This window comes from Cetorhinus maximus, chromosome 18 (assembly GCF_964194155.1).
Source record: "Cetorhinus maximus chromosome 18, sCetMax3.hap1.1, whole genome shotgun sequence".
NCBI lineage: Eukaryota > Metazoa > Chordata > Chondrichthyes > Lamniformes > Cetorhinidae > Cetorhinus > Cetorhinus maximus.
The window spans coordinates 6,304,151-6,324,293 of record NC_135896.1 but is presented as its reverse complement, the minus strand read 5'-3'; the positions used below and the strand labels follow the sequence as shown (position 1 = coordinate 6,324,293).

Sequence of the window (20,143 nt, the reverse complement as noted above, 5' to 3'; positions counted from 1 at the left end):
GCTGGACGGGGTGGGGTGTGGTCCCAGGCTCCGTGTTTTAAATGGAGTTTCTCACTGTCCAGACTGAGCAGCCAGAGCTACAGACTAGCTTAAAAAAAAATCGGAAAACAGAGAGTTCCAATCTTTTTTAAATCGGTCTGTCAGCATCGCTTAGTTGCTGTGCTGCTGCTTCCAAACTTCAGGCAGCTTCGTGGGTCTGTTTTTTTTTTTATTTTTTGTTTTTTGACAAGCCTGCCGGAAAACCAAAGCTGCCTGAAGGTCAACAGCAGTGCAGTAGCTGTCAGGAGAGTGCTCTTGCTTGAAAAACGGTGAGTGAAGCCCCTGCAATTTTGGAACTAATTGGATGCTGTGTGTGTGTGCAGGTACGCACGGTGTGGGGGAAGAAGGGTTGGTGGCAGTGGAGAGCGGGGTAGGCTGGGGGAGTTAGGTTGGGAGGATAGGTTGGAGGGGGAGGTTGGGAAGTAGGTTGTGGGGAGTAAGGTGGAGGGCAAGGTTGGAGGGGGTGGGGTGGGGTTGGAGGGTGGGGGGCGGTAGGTTGGGGGGAGGGTGGAGGGGGTAGTTTGGGTGGTGTAGGTTGGGGGGAACGGACTTGGAGAAGGGTAGGGGAGGTTGGGGGGGAAGTGGTGAGGGGCGTGGTTTTGGAGAGCTGGTTGTGGGGCCAGTGGAGAGGCTAGGGGGAATGGGAGGGGATTGGAGGGGGAAATTTGGGTTGGGGGGTTGGGGGGTGGGGGGGTGGCATTGTGGGGTGGTTAGCTACAGAGCTGAATTGTTCTGTAAATGTAGTGATTTCTTTTGTAACCACTTTCCTAACATCAGTTGATTGCTCTGTGATTCATTATCATTAGAGAATCAGCATTGGGCCTCCAATTTCACCATTGCTACAGTCACTTTGCCTACTGCATGCAGGTGTAATGAAAGAAAGACAAAACCTATATTTATACAGCACCTGTCACAATGTTCCAAATTGCTTTACAGCCAATTAAATACTTTTGAGTTATAGTCACTGGTATAATCTAAGCAATGATATTAATTGGCAGAGCAGACTCAAAGGGTCGAATGGCCTGCTCCTGCTCACAATACATATGTTCCTATGTCATTCTGGGATGGATGAGATGAACTGGGCTGGATGGCTTTTGTCATCCATAATTAGCTTGTGAATAAAGGGTGGAATCATGGCTGGGATTCTACTTATCCTGTTGCTAATGAAAGTTTACTGTGAGCAGGATTTGTGGGGTGAGATTGCCAGGACAGAAGTGCATAATGGGCTCATAGTGAATCAGTAACCTGTTTTACACTGCACATGATTCTCAAGAGTCTTTTCCATTGACTTCAATCCTGTGCTTTTGTCTACTTACCTAATTTCCAACGCTATCTTGGCGCTTTTTATGAGGTTTTTGAGGTATTGAAATATCGTGATAAAATTGTGTTGCATAGTCGATATTAAAAATTTATTGTAATGAGAAGCAGCAATCAACAGTCTTCAGACTTACTGATCAAGAAAACGCAGATATAATTGTGAACCATTCAGTCTTTGTTCTTTGGCCTTTTAAAAGTTGTGTTGCATAGATACCCGAGGGCTCCAACGCTTCTCACTGCCAGTGAAGACTTATGTTGTTCAATCATTCCACTTTGTTGCTCAGAAGTTATTTGATCTTTCTACCCCATGAGATTACCGATAAATAGAATCCAATTACACTCCTTGTATGAAATAATTATACTGAATAATATCGTGCACTCAGGCAGAAGAAAGTTTTCTTCTGCTTCTACAGAATGGAAAAGACCTTGTGCAGTTTATCTGGGTTGCAAATATTGAACCTTCTCCAAATATGAATTTACTGTCACCGTGTCCATATGGTGCTATGCGCAGAATATGTTAATGAGGGCTGAGGCAGTCACTGAAATCAGTGTTATTGTCCGCACAGTGTTATAAATAACTAATTGGATATTTTCCTGTCAAATTAACAATATTGCATGATGCTGTTAAAGTAAAATTTGTATTTTCTGGTTTGTTTAATAGTCGCGGTGGGATCACCTATAGGGCGCACACAAACGTACACTGCATTATATCGTTGCTGCTCTTAAAATTAACAACCCATGCTGCATATATATCGAATGATATTTGTAACCAGATGCCAACAATGGGTGTCATCATTTTACTAGGACCTCTCTGTGATTGTTTGGTGAATTGATCGCTGAATCTTGAGAGGGAAAAAATAGCATGCATGTTTGGTGGGGAGAGTTAAAGTGGAGTGCGGGGAGGAATAAGGGGCCTGGATACGGGAGAAACACTGGGGCCCATGATTTCTTCCCCTGGCCCTGCTGCCACCCTCCAGCCTGATTAAATGTTCCCGCCACCAAACTTGCCAGGGTGGAGGGCATTCAATTCCACCTTTGCTGTTGGCTTTACCATAGCTGTTTCCTTTTTGAATGATACAGTTTTCTTTCCATTGTTAATCCCTCATTTGACCCCAGCATTTTTTTTAACCTGTAAAGAAGCAGAACAGGCAAGGAATGGTCTTGGCTTTTTTCTCCTCACAATTGTCTCTGTTCCTCACATCCACACATACGTATCTTGTAGCAGAAGTGACTGGGCAACAATCAGATGAGGGAAGAAACCCTGATTGAGTACTGGGACCAATTGTAGGACCTATTGCATAACTGAGATGGCCTAACTCAGCCATAGTTTAGGTGGGGAATAAATCTGGGATTTAATTGGTTTTTGTGGCTATGTGCACAGGCACCCGTAGCAAGCCCAATGGGTGATAACTACCCAAAGTTGTCCAATGGATGTGAGGTTTGAGTGGTCAGCAGCATTGAGGCTTGAAATCATGACCTCTTTGGACTGTTTGATTCCCAGCTTACCCCAATCTCCACCCCTACCCCTCCCAAAATGTGGTGATTTTCCATTAGTGTTAGCTGGAAAAAACAATTAACAGATCACGCTTAATGGATTCACCTCAATCCTTGGAAAAGCTGGTAATTGTCACCATCATGCAGAAGCCTCTTTAGACCTTTACCATTGATGGCACTGAATATTCAAAACATTCAAGGTAACATAGAATCATAGAATGGTCACAGCATCACAGCACCGAAAGAGGCCATTCGGCCCTTTATGATTGTGCTGGCACTCTGCAAGAGCAACTCGCCTAGTCCCACTCCACTGCCTTTTCCCTGTAGCCCTGCAGTTTTTTTCTCTTCCTCCATAACACACAGGCAGTGCATTCCAGATCCTAACCCCTCATTATCTAAAAAGATTTTCCTCATGTTGCTGTTGCTTCTTGTGCCAATCACCTCAAATTTGTGTCCTCTGGTTCCTGACCCTTCCTCCAATGGGAATAGTTTCTCCCTACCTCCAGATCCCTCATTATTTTGAAACCTCTCTATCAAATTTCCTCTAAACTTTCTCTTATCTAAAGAGAACAACCCCAGCTTCTCCAATCTATCCACATAACTGAAAGCCCTTCATGTCTGGCACCATTTTCGTAAATCATTTCCGGATTCTTTCTAATGCCTTCACATCCTTCCTAATGCACCATGCCCAGAATTGGACAGAATATTCCAATTGAGGCCAAACCAGTGTTTTGTAAAGCAAAGATAAAGATACCTGGAAAAACTCAGCAGGTCTGACAGCATCTGCGGAGAGGAACTCAGTTAACGTTTCGTATGACTCTTCAACAGAACTAAGGAAAAATAGAATAGAGGTGAAATATAAGCTGGTTGAGGGGGGTGGGACAAGTAGAGCTGGATAGAGGGCCAGTGATAGGTGGAGATTGCCAAAAGATGTCATAGACAAAAGGACAAAGAGGTGTTGAAGGTGGTGATATTATCTAAGGAATGTGCTAATAGGTGACATTAAGAGTAGAAAGCAGGACGAGCAAGGGACAGATAGCCCTAGTGGGGGTGGGGTGGGGGAAGGGATCGAAATAGACTAAAAGGTAGAGATAAAACAATGGATGGAAATACATTTAAAAATAATGGAAATAGGTGGGAAAAGAAAAATCTATATAAATTATTGGAAAAAAGGATCGGAAAGGGGGTGGGGATGGAGGAGAGAGTTCATGATCTAAAATTGTTGAACTCAATATTCAGCCCGGAAGGCTGTAAAGTGCCTAGTCGGAAGATGAGATGCTGTTCCTCCAGGTTGCCTTGAGCTTCACTGGAACATTGCAGCAGGCCAAGGATGGACATGTGGGCATGAGAGCAGGGTGGAGTGTTGAAATGGCAAGCGACAGGGAGGTCTGTGTCGTGCTTGCGGATAGACCGAAGGTGTTCCGCAAAGCGGTCACCCAGTCTGCGTTTGGTCTCTCCAATGTAGAGGAAACCGCATTGGGAGCAGCGAATGCAGTAGACTAAATTGAATGTTTTGTAAAGGTTCATCATGACTTCCTTGTTTTTGTACTCTATGTCTCTGTTTATAAAGCCAAGATCCCATATGCCTTATTAACTACTTTCTCAACCTGCCCTGCCACCTTCAATGTTTTATATTACATATACCCCTAGATCTCTCTGTTCCTGCACCCCCTTTAAAATTGTACCTTTTGTTTTATGTTTCCTCTCGTTCTTCCTACCAAAATGTATCACTTCACGCACCTCTGCACTAAATTTCATCTGCCATGTGTCCACCCATTCCACTGACCTGTCTATGTCCTTAAAGTTTATCACTATCTTCCTCAGTTCATACTGGAAATCCACACAGGGTCATGTCAACATCTAGAAGAGAAAGGTTAATACTTGGAATAGGATTGTTCATCAGTTCTGATTAATCTGTCCCTTACTCTTGCAGATCCTGACTTGCTGCTGTGTATATCCAATATTCACAGTTTCTCTTTACTTCAAGCCTGTCTTCTTTTTGTCCTTAGGAGTGCTGAAAACTTCCGTCCCTGTCGTTAGCTTCCGGGATAATGATGAAGATTCATCCCTAGAGTTCCTTTGTCATGATAAAAATCCTCAGTTTCCAAGGTAAACCTTAACTGTAAAGGATGGGCTGGGAGGCAGTGGAACATCACCCACTAGTAAAAGTAGATGTCGTACTACAATTGGAATCATCCACCAGTAAAACTAGGGGTCACCCTACCATTGGACATCATCTGTCGGGTAAAATAGGGGTCACTCTACAATTGGACATCATTCATCAGTAAAACTGGAGGTCACACTACAATTGCACATGACCCATCATGAAAACTAGGGGTCAGTCCCTCAGTACTGCACCGAGATGTCAACCTAGATTACACGCTGAAGTCGCTAGACTTGAATTAGAGGGGAATAAGTTAAATAAATAAAAATGGTAGCTCTATGGAGCTATGGAATTTGTGTTGGGGAAGTTTTTTTAATTCTTTCTTGGAATGCGAGTGTTAGAACAAACAAAGAAAAGTACAGCACAGGAACAGGCCCTTCGGCCCTCCAAGCCTGCGCCGATCATTTTGCCCATCAGCTAAAACATTTTGCACTTATGGGGTCCGTATCCCTCTATTCCCATCCTATTCACGTATTTGTCAAGCTGCCTCTTAAACACCACTATCGTACCTGCTTCCACCATCTCTGGCAGCAAATTCCAGACACTCACTACCCTCTGCGTAAAAAACTTGCCCCTCACATTTCCTCTATAGTTTTCTCCTCTCACCTTAAATCTATGTCCCCTAGTAATTGACTCTTCCACCCTGGGAAAAAGCTTCTGACTATCTAATCTGTCCATGCCACTCATAATTTTGTAAACTTCTATCAAGTCGCCCCTCAATCTCCGTCGCTGTAGTGAGAACAATCCGAGTTTCTCCAACCTCTCCTCATAGCTAATAACCTCCAGACCAGGCAGCATTCGTTGTGCATCCCTAATTGCCCTTGAACTGAGTGGCTTGCTAGGCCATTTCAGAGGGCAGTTAAGAGTCAATCACATTGCTGTGGGTCTGGAGTCACATCTAGGCCAGACTGGGTAAGGATGGCAGATTTACTTCCCTAAAGAATATTAATGAATCAGATGGGTTATCACAACAATCAATGATGGTTGTTATGGTCACCTTTTCTGAGATTAGCTTTCAATTTTAGATTTTATTAATTGAATTTAAATTCCACCAGCTGCCATGGTAAGATTTGAACCCATGTCCCCAGAGCATTAGCTTGGGCCTCTGGATAACTAGTCCAGTGATGTGCCACTACTCCACCATCTCCCCAAATAAGTTGTGGACATCTTACTGTAATAAGTAACTTATGTGCGGGTTCAGTCATTAACAAGTTATTGAGTAATTTTGCATGACTGTATATGAACAGGTTTGACCATCTCGTAGCAATAGAACGTGCTGGAATGGCTGCAGATGGCAATTACTACAATGCACGGAAAGTGAACATTAAGCACTTGGTGGATCCAATTGACAAACTGTTCCTCACAGCACAGAACATCCCTGGAATTGCCACAACAGGTAACTGCAAACCTAGGTTGGGTTAGAAATTTGTCCCTTTTTAAAAAATGAATTCTTTCATGGGGTGCGGGCATCATTGGCAAGGCCAGCATTTGTTGCCCATCCCTAATTGCCCTTGAACTGAGTGGCTTGCTAGGCCATTGCAGAGGGCAGTTAAGAGTCAACCACATCACTATGGGTATAGAGTCACATGTAGGCCAGACCAGGTAAGGATGGTAGATTTTCATTCCTAAAGGACATTAGTGAACCAGATGGGTTTTTACAACAATTGATGACAGCTTCATGGTCACCATTACCGAGGCCAGCTTTATATTCCAGATTTATTTAATTCAATTTAAATTCCACCAGTTGCAGTGGTGAGATTTGAACCCACACCCCCACAGCATTAGCCTAGGCCTCTGGATTACTAGTGCAGTGACATTACCACTATGCTACCATCTCCCTGACAACTGAGAAAAAGGATTCCGCCAGTTGCTTGGTTGTGTGAAGCCAGAACTGCTTCAAGAAGCTCAACACTATCCTGGACAGAGCAGTTTGCTTGATTGTTGCCACTGAACTCGCCACCCATACCTTCTCCCAACAGTACATTATGTCTAAGATTAGTAGGAGTTCTAGGTTGCATTGCATCAACACCCTGAGGTTATTTCACCAGCATCTCCCTTCCCTGAGACTTCCGCCTCCCAGAAGAGCAGGAACTGAAATGTGATGGGAAAACTATCACCTCTGGCAAAATCCCCTGCATTTGATGGCCTACATCCTAGGGCTCAAAGAGGTGGCTGTGACCTTCTGAAATTCCTTAAGTTTTGGAACGGTCCCAGTGGATTGGAAAATAGATCATGTAGTACTGCAATTCAAGAAAGGAGGGAGTGAGAAAACAGGGAACTACAGGCCAATTAGCCTGACATCAGTTGTAAGGAAAATGCTGAATCCATTATTAAGTAGCGGGACACTTAGAAAATCATAATATGATTAGGCAGAGTCAGCAGTGTTTATGAAAGGGAAATCAGGTTTTACAAATCTATTAGAGAATTTTGAAGATGTCACTAACAGGGTAGATATAGAGGAGCCAATGGATGTAGTATATCTGGAATTTGAAAAGGCATCCGATAGGGTACCTCCTGAAAAATGTTTACGGACTTGTTGGGTTCAGGGTAAAGTATTGACATGGATAGAGGATTGGTTAAAGGGATGAGTAGGCCTCCACAAATAAGGAAAGATATGTCTGCCTAAGTTTACTAGATTGATTTCTGAGTTGAGAGAGTTGTTCTATGACGAGTGGATAAGCAGAATGGGTCTATATTCTCTGGAGTTTAGAAGAATGAGAGGATATCAGTGAAAGATTCTTACATGGCATGACAGAGAAGATGCTGTAAGGTTGATTCCTGTGACTGGAGAACCTAGAAACTAGGGAGCATAGCCTCAAGATAAGGGATCAATCATATAGGACTGAGATCAAGAAAAATTTCTTCCTTCAGAAGGTTGTGAGTCTTTCAAATGATCAATCGAGAAGACTGGGGATACTTAACTATTCAGCATATTCAAGGCTGGGATTAATAGATTTTTGGCCGATGTGTTAGAATCATCTCTCTTTAAACTGGATTTTATTTTTTAAAATATGGAAGAACATTGTGTTATTTGGACATTGGAGGCTGCCCGAGAGTTTTTTTTAAAAAGGTTATAAGTTCACCTTGGAACAAGCAGGCCTCTTCCAAGAAGTTACCTGAGCTATATAGTACTTGAGAAGGAGTTATTTGTTTGTTTTAAACTGCAAAGGACTTTAATTAATGAAAAACTGAAAGACAAAAAGGCAATCACATGGCAGAGGCAAACCTTAAATTTGAACCTGTGTTCAGTCTTATTGGGCAAAGGCTGAGAGCAGAAGGCTATCTAAACCTCCTGTTTAAGAAGGGAGTGAGGCAAAAGACGGGAAATTACAGGCCGATTAGCCTGACCTCAGTCGTTGGTAAGATTTTAGAGTCCATTATTAAGGATGAGATTTCAGAATACTTGGAAGTGCATGGTAAAATAGGGCAAAGTCAGCATTGTTTCATCAAGGGGAGGTCATGCCTGACAAATCTGTTAGAATTCTTTGAGGAGGTAATGAGCAGCTAAGACAAAGGAGAGCCAATGGATGTTATCTACTCGGACTTCCAGAAGGCCTTTGACAAGGTGCCGCACAGGAGGCTGCTCAGTAAGGTAAGAGCCCATGGTGTTAAAGGCAAGGTACTATCATGGATAGAAGATTGGCTGTCTGGCAGGAGGCAGAGAGTGGGGATAAGGGGGTCCTTCTCAGGATGGCGGCCAGTGACTAGTGGAGTTCCGCAGGGGTCAGTGTTGGGACCATAACTTTTCACTTTATACATTAATGATCTAGATGAAGGAGCTGAGGGCATTCTGGCTAAGTTTGCAGATGATACAAAGATAGGTGGAGGGACAGGTAGTATTGAGGAAGCGGGGAGGCTGCAGAAGGATTTGGACATGTTAGGAGAATGGGCAAAGAAGTGGCAGATGGAATACAATGTGGGGAAGTGTGAGGTCATGCACTTATGTAGGAAGAATAGAGATATAGACTATTTTCTAAATGGGGAGAGAATTCAGAAATCTGCAGTGCAAAGGGACTTGGGAGTCCTAGTCCAGGATTCTCTTAAGGTTAACTTGCAGGTTGAGTCAGTAGTTAGGAAGGCAAATGCAATGTTGGCATTTATTTCGAGAGGACTAGAATATAAAAGCAGGGATGTGCTGCTGAGGCTTTATAAGGCTCTGGTCAGACCACATTTAGAATATTGTGAGCAATTTTGGACTCTGTATCTCAGGAAGGATGTGCTGGCCCTGGAGAGAGTCCAGAGGAGGTTCACAAGAATGATCCCAGGAATGAAAGGCTTAACATATGAGGAACGTTTGAGGACTCTGGGTCTATCCTCGATGGAGTTTAGAAGGATGAGGGGGAATCTGATTGAAACTTACAAAATACTGAAATGCCTGGATAGAGTGGACGTGGGGAAGATGTTCCATTAGGAGAGACTAGGACCCGAGGGCACAGCCTCAGAGTAAAGGGAAGACTTTTTAGGACAGAGATGAGGAGAAACTTCTTTAGCCAGAGAGTGGTGAATCTATGGAATTCATTGCCACAGAAGGCTGTGGAGGCCAGGTCATTGAGTGTAATTAAGACCGAGATAGATAGGTTCTTGATTGGTAAGGGGATCAAAGGTTACGGGGAGAAGGCGGGAGAATGGGGTTGAGAAACTTATCAGCCATGCTTGAATGGCGGAGCAGACTCAATGGGCTGAATGGCCTAATTTCTGCTCCTATGTCTTATGGTCTTATGGCCTATCCTGACTAGCTCTCTCCCCCTCTGCTTTGTGAAACCATGTGTGGTTCTTGACCTATAGCCAGATAACCCTCATCTGAGTGTAGTTTGTCTGCATAATTTTGGACTTGCTAGCTGAGACAGGAAGAATTGGTCCAGCTATACTCTCCTCCACGGTGAAGCATCATTGGTGAACTTCCCAACATCTACTGGGCCCAGCGACACATCTTCACCTGGGGGAACTTCAGACTTACAGCATCGAACTTCCGTGAACTTAAATTTTTTTTTTCTTTTCTAAGAAAGCTTTTTTCCATTCACTCGACTCTGTCTGTGCCTGTGCTGGGGAAGTTTAAAACGGTGGGGTTAGTTACACTCATGGATTACAATCATAAGTCAACTAGTTCTTGAAACTTGTTTAAAAGAAGTTTTGTTTTAAAATAAATTAACTATTCTGAGTTTTTTGAAAGAAGCCTGGTCAGAGTTTCTTTTCTTCTGGGTACTAGAGGTATAGGTACACAATTGGCCATTTCAGTGAGAAAATGAAACATTTAAATTAATGGTATGGCCTCCGGAGCAGTGGGGCTTGATAATTCGCACACTCCTCCCATTCTGGTTGTCACATGAGGGAATCGAGGGATATGGGAATGCGGCAGGAAAGTGGAGTTGAGGTTGAGCCATGATCTCATTGAATGATGGAACAGGTTCAAGGAGCCGTATGAGCTACTTCTGCTCCTATTTCTTATGTTCTTGTGTACCTCCAAGTTACACGTTATTCTGACTTGGATATTTATCACTGTTCCTTCTTCATCTCTCGGTCCAAATCCTGGCATACACCCAAAGTTCAGTGGTCAGCCTTAGCCCTCCTTAGCTATGGAGGGAGAAGATATCGGGGGTTCTCATGCCAGATTGCTATTGAGGAACCTGTGCAGTAAGTGTTGCATGTCTGTAGCTCATATCCTAAATTGTATCAAGTTCCGTCATCCCTATGCTGACTGACCACAACACTGGCTCCCAGTCTAGTCGAGCCTCAATTTCAAAGTTATCTTCCTTGTATTCAAATCCCATCACAGAATAACTGTCTCTATAGCCTCCTCAAACCTACAACCCTCTGTATTCTTCCAATGCTGGCCTCTTGCACAACACTGATTTTAATCACTCCACCGTTGGTGTCTGTGTCTTCAGGTACAAGCCCTAACCTTGGCTCAATGAACTCTCCGCCTCTCCAACTCTCTTAAAGAGGCTCCTTAAAAACCTACCACTTGACCTGTTCTAATGCTTCCTAATTGGGCTCAGTATCAAACATTTTTTGTTCTGATTACGCTCCTGTGAAGTGTCTGACGATGTTTTACTATATTGAAGGCATTATATCAGTGCAAGCATTGGTGAGAATTTGGCTGAGATTCCACCCCTGAGATACTGCTCACTGTTGAGGCCCACCCATCACAAATGGACTCTTTATGAAAGCAGTTCCTGATCTCTGTGTGTTAGTCTCCTCTCACCTTTCTTAAACATGTCTGGGTCAGTCCCATAGAAGAGTCTGTGCCAATTCTGAGGAAATTATCTACCCATAACATTCTACTATTTTCCTCTTCAGGTGCTAATCATTTCATGACGTTATTTCGAAAGTTTATAGTTATTCCTGATTTTTCTTTTCCTAAGTCTCCTTGATGACGGTAATCATAAATTTTCAGCCTAAAATTTCAGCAAATGTTAGGAAGTATTTGCAGTACATAATAACTATGAAAACCTTCTGAAGAATACATTCCACCTGTAATATTGTGGGAAAACAAATACATGAAGATAGAAGCAGAGGAATGTATAGGATTAGAAGTGATCATTTGGTCTGCCATATAGTAGTTCCACCTGTCTTACCCCTCAGCCCCTTCCTCTGCCAATTACCTGTCCAGGTCAATCTTGAATTGGCTTATTTTTGGCTTCTGTTTGCCCGAGGGTTCATTGTGTCTCTTTGTTCTCTAGGTATCGGAGATGGAGGGAATGAACTGGGAATGGGAAAGGTGAAAGAGGACGTCAAAAAATACATTCACAACGGGGACCTGATAGCTTGCAACGTTGAAGCAGATTTTACAGTCATTGCAGGTGGGTTTAATTGGGCTTTGTAACAGTACCCTGGAGACTTGGAAGGTTGGTTTTGAAAATGTTTTAAATTAAATGATTTCAGAGTCACCTCTAAACAGTGACGTTCTGGAAACAGTGGCAGGGCTAATCACTCGGACCCTGTTGTTAAGTCCCAGGGAGAGGAAGGATGCGAGTTATAATTCTCATGCTGTATGTTTTACTAATTTGAGCTATGCTGAGTGTAAGCTGTGGTATCTCCTGGCTGTGATTGGTGGAGGTGATCAATTGGGTTAGTGTCTAGAGAGATTCAAGGGTTCTTGAGCTAAAAGATCAATGGCTCCCAGAAATGGAAGTGGGAATCGTAATACACAATTAACCTCTGCCTGTTCAAGGTAATGCAGGCAGGATGCAAACTTTGTTTGCTTCGTTGCACTATTGAATGGCTGTGCACCACAGAAGGCAGCCCAGGTTCATGCGAGACTAATACCACTAAAAGCTAGCCTCATTACATAAAGTCAGCCTGCATCTCTTAAAGAGGCGATGCATTCTAACTGAAGCAGGCACTGGAAGTAGTAGATATCTGACCTTAAAAAGTACTTTGCTGTCTGTAAATGTGATGCCCCCAGGTTGTGAAAAGTGCTACAGAAATGCAGGCCTTTTTATAGATCCCAAACCATGCAAAATAATTCAGAGCAATTTATACAGCACCCTGTAAAGGAGTATCGAAGTTCTTCTTTGCCTTAGTTGGAGTAACCTTATTGAAAAGGGCAAATACTGAGTTTGAGGGCAGCTTACACGAGCATGCTGCGCCAGGAAGCAATGAGCCACAGGTCTGCATACGTAACCTTCCACGCAGAAAGTTCCTAATGCTGGTCACACCACTCTGATAGGCAGTGGGTATTTCTAAGAATTTTGAGCTGGCTAAAGTATTTCAACCCACCTGTCAAATTGTTTTTTGAAAGAAGCATCTCAGGTTTTAATTTTTTATGTTGCAAATTTGTTGATTATATAGCCTCACCAAGATCATTTGAATAGTGAAACTAGAGTTTGCCAGAGGCAACATAATTGGTTGGGGGGAGAATTGGAACAGGTCAGTTTAATTTTACGCTCGCCTGTCATTTTCTTTAGACAGCTTTGAGGTCAAACAATTTATTCACAGTTTTTAAAACTGGAATGTAGGCATCACTGGCAAGGCAAGGAAGAGTGAAGATGGTGAAACATGACAGAGCTCGGCTCCCAGACTTTTGAATGCTGTATTCGAGGCCTGAGCACAGAAGGAGAGAGGCCTCGTATCAACAGAATGGCCTCAAGACAAAACGCTTAAAAGGAAATGGGACCAGATGTGGAGCTCGATGTGAGGAGTGTTGGCCCAAGGACATGGGTGCAGTTTAGTGACCTCACATGATTAGGCAGGGTGTGTTTAGTAAATGCATCTTCAAATGCCGTATTATTACAACCACATACCAGCTTCGCCAATGTTCAATTCACTGACCCCCTTCACTCACCTACCAACAATCTCTATCAAGCATGACTCATACCTCAGATTCATAGCTTCACCTCATGCTCACACATTTCACACTGCTGCATATCTCACAGCTTGCAGACATTGCCAGCTATTAAACCGTGAAGCCACATTACCCAGACAGATTGCACCACACTTACTGACACACTTCCCTCTCTCATACTGCGCCTGGCCTTACATGACAGGCAGCTGCAGCTAACCAGCAGGGAATCGACAACCCTGCATCCTCTCACCCACATAGGAGGAAACAGTGGTCACGTTTTGCTGAAGCTGTGGCCAGTGGTGGGTTGAGACCATCAAAGATGGCAGTATGTTCCTACCTAATCTACCTTCTTGCACTCTGCTTACCCCTCATCGCATAATTTCTTCTGATTTGCAAGTTGCAGATGGCATTACCATGCAAGTCTTGCTTCCCTCCACCTCCCCCCCACCAACTCCCCTCACCATAATCCTAGCCTTGTGCCTTTCTCCTTTCAAATATCAATAGCTGCCACCTGGCCAGGCAGCAGGTACAGGAGTAGGAAGACCAAGAACAAGAAGATACTGATGATGAAGAACATCGTCACTCAATTTCTCACTCATAGCTGCCAGCTCAAATATACTGGCATTGCGCATACCTTAGAGGACAGCAGATAGACACAATCTGTACATGGTGAGAAACCAGGGATGAGTGGTCTGCAGCCAATGCAAGGGGAAACAATAGCATGGATACCAGCTCCCCGGAGGGTGAGGTAAGGTGGGTACCAGCTCCCCAGAGGGTGAGGTAGCGTGGGTACAAGCTCCCTGGAGGCTGAGGTAGCATGGGTACCAGCTCCCCAGAGGGCAAGGTAGCATGGGTACCAGTTCCCCAGAGGGTGAGGTAGCATGGGTACCAACTCCCTGGAGGGTGAGGTCAAATGAGTTCTGCTGTAGAGGACTCAGATGAGGACTTGGATAAGGTGGTGCACAAAAAAAAACTGATGGGAATGTGTATAGAAATACTTGGTGCGTTGGCAGGCCTACCAGAGAGCCCGCTGTGTCAAGGAATGTGGAGGAATCCAGCAGCAACTTGGCATACTGCTTTGTGCAGAGCTTGGAGCCCATCCTTTCCAGCATGGAAATGGTGGCTAACTCCATGACAACACTGGCTGATTTCTCAGCTTCCATTGCAACACAAACAAAAGCCAGACAGTGTCAGTGTGCTGCAGCAGAAGCTCAGATGATGAATTATGAATATTCAGCTTGTTACCATGCAGGCTCAGACTGTTCCTGTCACAGCTGCAGATACCAGTGTTTAAAGGGACTTTCAGACTCCCCTAGCAGTCCCGTAATCTGTCCTTCAACAGATGACTAGTATTGCTGAGACACTGCACTGGGGGTGTAGCACTGGCTCCATGGTACATAAGCCTGCTGTTCTGTCTCAGGATGACAGCACCACACCCTGTCAGCCAGCCCAGACTGCTACCTTCCATGCTGAGATGATGCAGTTGCTAAGATGATGCAATCCAAAGTTGGAGCTTCTGTGGCCCAGAGCTGATGGGGCCATCCTGGAAGGCCTTCGGCTTTCTCCCAGTGAAACTCAGAGGTGTTCCACCAGCCATACTGCGTAGGAACACTAGACCAGGCAAAGGCAGGACACAAAGGGAATGCTCGAGGATGACGAGTTGGGTTTTGCATAGTATATTGTGTGTTCTGTTGGATAAAGTTGCTATTGAATTGCTATAGCGCCCTCACCAAGGTCGCATCTAGTGAGAGCCAAGATGGAAGCAAGCATGCACAATGCTGACGCCATTTTGGTACTAAAGGACCATCCATTTGCTGAAACCACAGGCACTATCGATTCCAATTTTACAACCCATGTGCTTAGAGTGTTTTTACATAGAAAAATGAACAAGCCTGCTGCTACTGACCTTGCTCACAAAGAACCAGTGGTATCACAGACCTAGCAAGATGAGGGTCTACAATCTACCATCAGGTTAAGCCCATCTATTTCTGCAAGTTAAATATTGGTTGGGATTGTGTCTTATCCTGTGCATTTGCACTGCTCAGCAATGGAATGCCTGTAATTCTGTGTTGGAATACATTGGACCAAGAGGCCACTCAATAGAAATATTAAATAGGGAGAGTGCAGAAGACAGGTGCTGCTCTCCAGCACGGGACACAGGTTTTTAAATTAAAGTAGATATGGTTTATAATTGTCATTGAAAATGGGGCAGCTCATTTGCAACTTAGATGAGAAGGCTGGTTAGACCAATTAGTTAATTAGATCTCATAAGTCTGGAACTGCTTATGCCTTGCTTATGATCTAGAGATAGTCCAGTGGAGGTTTATGCACATCCCTGTTGCACATAAAACTATGTGAAATATAAGCAATTACATTTAGAATTCTTACATTACCTTACATGACAGCTGGCTCAGGATTTCAGAAATGGATGGTTGGAGATGTGCTTTGAAATGAAGGCATATGAATATGGGATATGATCGACGTTTACAGAGGGAGGCGGTGATGTAGTGGTAATATTACTGAACTAGTAATCCAGAGGCCCGAGCTAATGATCTAGGAACACAGGCCCAGATCTCACCATGACAGCTGGTGGAATTTAATTCAGTTAATGAAGGCTAGTCTCAGTCATGGTGACCATGACATTATAATTGGTTGCTGTAAAAACCCATCTGGTTCACTAATGCCTTTTAGGGAAGGAAATCGGCCACCCTTACTTGGTCTGCCCTAGATATGACTCCAGACCCACAGCAATGTGGTCGACTCTTAACTTCCCTCTGAAATGGCCTAGCAAGCCACTTAGTTCAAGGGCAGTTAGGGATGGGTAACAAATGCTGACCTTGCCAGAGATGCCCACATCCCATGAAAGAATAAAGTAAGTACAGAAGGAGGCCATTCAGCCCACCCGGTCTGTGCTGGTTCTGTTAATGTATCCCTCACTAATCTCACTGCTCTAAAGAACCATAAGAGTTTACAGCACTGAAGACATCTATCCCTACAACTAGTTTCTCTCAGTAACTTCTAGACAAGATAACTTTTCAGCGATGGACATTAGTATTCCATAAAGGCAATTGACAGCTTGTGTGGAATGGGTGGATGTCTATCATAGAACTGTTACAGGCTCTGTAACTAGCAGGATTGATAGGCTGAATGGCCCTTTCTCACTCTTGAGTCCTTGAGATTTGACTAACTCAAAACAGATCTCTTCCAGTTTACAACCAGCAGAAGAAGCAATTTTAAACAGCAGTGTGTTTTATTAGGTGTATCAAACTGGGGAGGTTATGCTGTAGCCTGCGGTCTGTACATTCTCAATAACTGTACAATCCATGAACGCTACCTGCGCAAAGCAGTTGGATTCCCTAAGACCTCTGAAATGGATGAATATATTTCAGCACTGCCGACTGTCCATAAGGTAAGTAAAAGAGTTTATTTTCTCACCAGAATAGTGGAACATTTCTCTCTCTCCCTTTCCTCCAGTGAAGTTGCATGTGGTCTCTTCCTTACATCCTCCTCCTATCATTCACTCCCTCTTTTTGTCTCTTATTTTGTCAATACTACTAAGCTCATTGATCCTGAGTTTAACTCTCTTGTTCCCTCAGAGCTTGCCCTTACAGATTCTTCCTCTTCCCTGCATCTTGAAATCAAGACTTGTCTCACACACTCTCTTCTGGTTCACTCCTCCCCAGGATCTCAAAACTGTGGAACTTACCAGCTCTTAGTTTTCCCCTCCTCTGACACTCAAAAGCTTTCAAAGAGGAGAATGTGCAGTTTTGTCCTGGGATAGTATTCCAACATCACTAACAAAATAAGCAGGTTATCTGGTCATTAACAGATGTTTTATTTTGTGGCTACCATGTTTCCTACATTACAACAGTGACTACATTTTAAAAGTACTTCATTGACTGTAAAGTGCTTTGGGATGTCCTGAGGTCTTGAAAGGAATATATAAATGCAAGTCTGTTTTCTTCTTCCTGTCAAGCCAGTACCTCTTGATTTGTTGTGCTTTCTAATCTATGATCCACCTCGATTGGTCCTGGATTTTACTGCAAGCTTTTTAGCCCTTTTTAAAAATAGAATATTGAACTTGTTTTGGAAGTGGATAAATCGTGTCAGTTATTCCCCGTAACATTTTGTTTGCTCCGAGTCATTAGGTTTCCTACATCACACCCTGCACATCAACAGGATGGATAAAAGCTACTACTTTGACTCATCTTTTGGTTGCCATCCTGATGTCTCCCCCTCTGACTTGGCGTCAGTTCTTTGACTGATTACTCTCTCACAACACGCCTTGAGACATTTACCTATACTAAAGCTGTTACATGATTGTACGTTGTCACTGTAGTTAGCCTGTTTCACTATCACTCGCTCAGAAGGAAAAGCTTCCCTTTACATAGCACCTTATTCTGTGACTCAGAATTGTCTCAAAGTACTTTATGTCCAACAAATTACTTTGAAATGCAGTAACTTGTTGGGTAAGCAAGTAGCTCAAAATACATATGGAGTGTTGGAACAGGAGGAGGTTATTCGGTCCCTGAGCTTGCTCTGTCATTCAATTAAATCATGGATGATTTGTTTTTTCGCTCCATTTATCCTATCCATTTCATACCCCTTAATACCTTGCCTAACAATAATCTCTCAGTCTCAGTTTTGAAATTCTCAATTGAGCCCTTCACTTTTTTGAGGGGGAGTGTTTCAGATTTTCATTACTTTTTGTGGCATGAGTGCTTTCTGACATCACCCCTGAACAGCCTAGCTCTAATTTTAAGGTTCAAAATCTTTTCCCACAGACAGAACAGACAAATATTTCTCCTACCACATTCAAAGCCTGATGATATTCAGGTCCTGATGAATCAAGTGACTCTGTCACATGATGTTTGGTTTGAGTTTCACATCTGAAAATCCTTCCCTCCTAATACCCCCTTCAAAGTTTGATGATATTCAGGTCCTGATGTATTAATCTTGATGTGATATTTGGTTTGCGTTTCATCTCAGTTTTCCCCTCTTCTGACATCCAAAAGCTTTCAAAGAGGAAAATGTGCAATTTTGTCCTGGGATAATATTCCTCGTCCAACATCCACTTGCTTTGGATTGCCCTGCTGCAGTAAATACTTCCCCTCCATCAACTCCTTTGATCATTTTAAATACCTTAATTAAATCACCCCTTAATCTTCTATACTCAAAGGAATATAAGCCTCAGCTCAGCAACCTGCCTTCAAAATTTAACCCTTTATCCCAGGTATTATTCTGGTGAATCTACACTGCATTCTAGCTGAGGCCAGTATATCCTTTCTGAGGTTCAGTGCCTAGAAATGAACACAGCACTCGTAATCAGGTTTAACCAGAGTTTTATATAACTGTAACATAACTTTCATCCCTTTGTATTACAACCTTCCTGAGATAATGGCATTAGCCTTTTTAATTATTTTTATACCTGTACCTGACCACTAGCTTTTAGTGATAGCTGGTACAGTATAATTTAACTGACTGTCTTGACTTTTTTATAAAGTTATCTCTTCCCTCAGTGAAGCAGGTTCTCCTCAGTTGCTCTGGGTAATATCGTGAAGACATCTGATGTGTAATTGTAGGGGTGAAGCTACATTAACCACCATTTTGCACATAGCCAGTAGCACACTGGACATAGGATGCTTGCTAATGCAATGCTGTAAACTTTGCTTGGTGTATATTGAATGATACATTGAACCTACAGCACAGAAACGGACCATTTAGTCCAAATGGTCTATGATGGTTTTTGTGTACCATGTGAGCCTCCTCCAACTCACCTTCATCTGGCATAACCTTCTCTTCCTCCTCCTTCATTTCCTGAAATGCATCTATGCTATTCACCTCAATTACTTCCTCTGGCAGCGAGTTCCACATTCTAACCACTGTTTGGGTAAAGAAATTGCTTCTGAATTCCCAACTCGATTTATTAATCACTATCTTTTACTTAAGGCCTCTAGTTTTGACCTCCCCCACAAGTGAAATCATTTTCTCCACATCCACCCTATCAAATTCTTTTGTTATCAGAAAGACATCTATCAGATCACCCCTCGGTGTTCTCTTTTCTGGAGTGAAGAGCTCCAGTCTGATCAACCTTCCCTGATGCTTATAACCTCTCAGTTCTATAGTCAATCTTTTCATCTGCCCTCAGGAAGAAAAGCTACTGGAATTGCTGGTGAAACATGGAATTCGAAGTGGAAAAACTGGGAATCTGGGGATGGAAGTGGACGGCTTGCTGTTCCATGACACGCACTCATCTATGATCAAACAACTGTTGGAAATCACACTGGGACAAGTCCAATCAAACTAGTTCACAAAGTGGGCATGCAGGAAGCTTTAATATAGAATTACAATCATTCTTGCTGACCTTTTAACTGCATAAATTCCAGTTAGGTTTACACTAACTAATTGATATGATATTTTCACAACAGGTAGGATATAATGCAGTGTTACTTTTCTTGATTAATTTCATGTTTTTATGGCTGTGTTGTGCTTCCCGTTTTACTTCAAAAATTAATACAGTCTCATCTTCCCACAAAACAGGTTATTCCAGTGTCTGTGTTAGTCATTTCTAAACTTGTTCTCTAGATAAGTACGCAGTTATGTTTGAGGTTTCATTTTACCTCGGAGTACTGACAAAATTAATGAAGAATAAAGGCAAAAGCTAGGAAATATTCCTCTCGCTGCAGTATTTTATGACTTGGGTGTAAGCTTTGGTCATTGAATCTCAAATGCTCCAAGTCTTTGCATGAAACACTAGGAAGATGTATGAGATAGTCCACCATACTCTTCTGACAACCCCAGTAGGTGTAAAAAAAAATACATTTTGGGCTAAGTTACACATTACA

At 43.1% G+C, this 20,143-nt stretch overlaps 1 protein-coding gene across 9 annotated transcripts in view; it reads left to right on the top strand.

Moving 5' to 3' along the window:
- dglucy (D-glutamate cyclase) overlaps window positions 1-19,835 on the top strand; it is a 71,196-nt gene extending 51,361 nt beyond the window's left edge. For all 9 annotated transcript variants that reach the window (XM_078562019.1, XM_078562021.1, XM_078562020.1 and 6 more), the window contains 5 exons: window positions 4,860-4,959; window positions 6,262-6,410; window positions 11,695-11,814; window positions 16,556-16,707; window positions 19,447-19,835. In XM_078562019.1, coding sequence (XP_078418145.1) covers window positions 4,860-4,959; window positions 6,262-6,410; window positions 11,695-11,814; window positions 16,556-16,707; window positions 19,447-19,605 — 680 coding nt within the window. In that variant the 3' untranslated portion in view covers window positions 19,606-19,835. The remainder of the gene's footprint in view (window positions 1-4,859; window positions 4,960-6,261; window positions 6,411-11,694; window positions 11,815-16,555; window positions 16,708-19,446) is intronic.
- The last annotated feature ends 308 nt before the right edge of the window (window positions 19,836-20,143 follow it).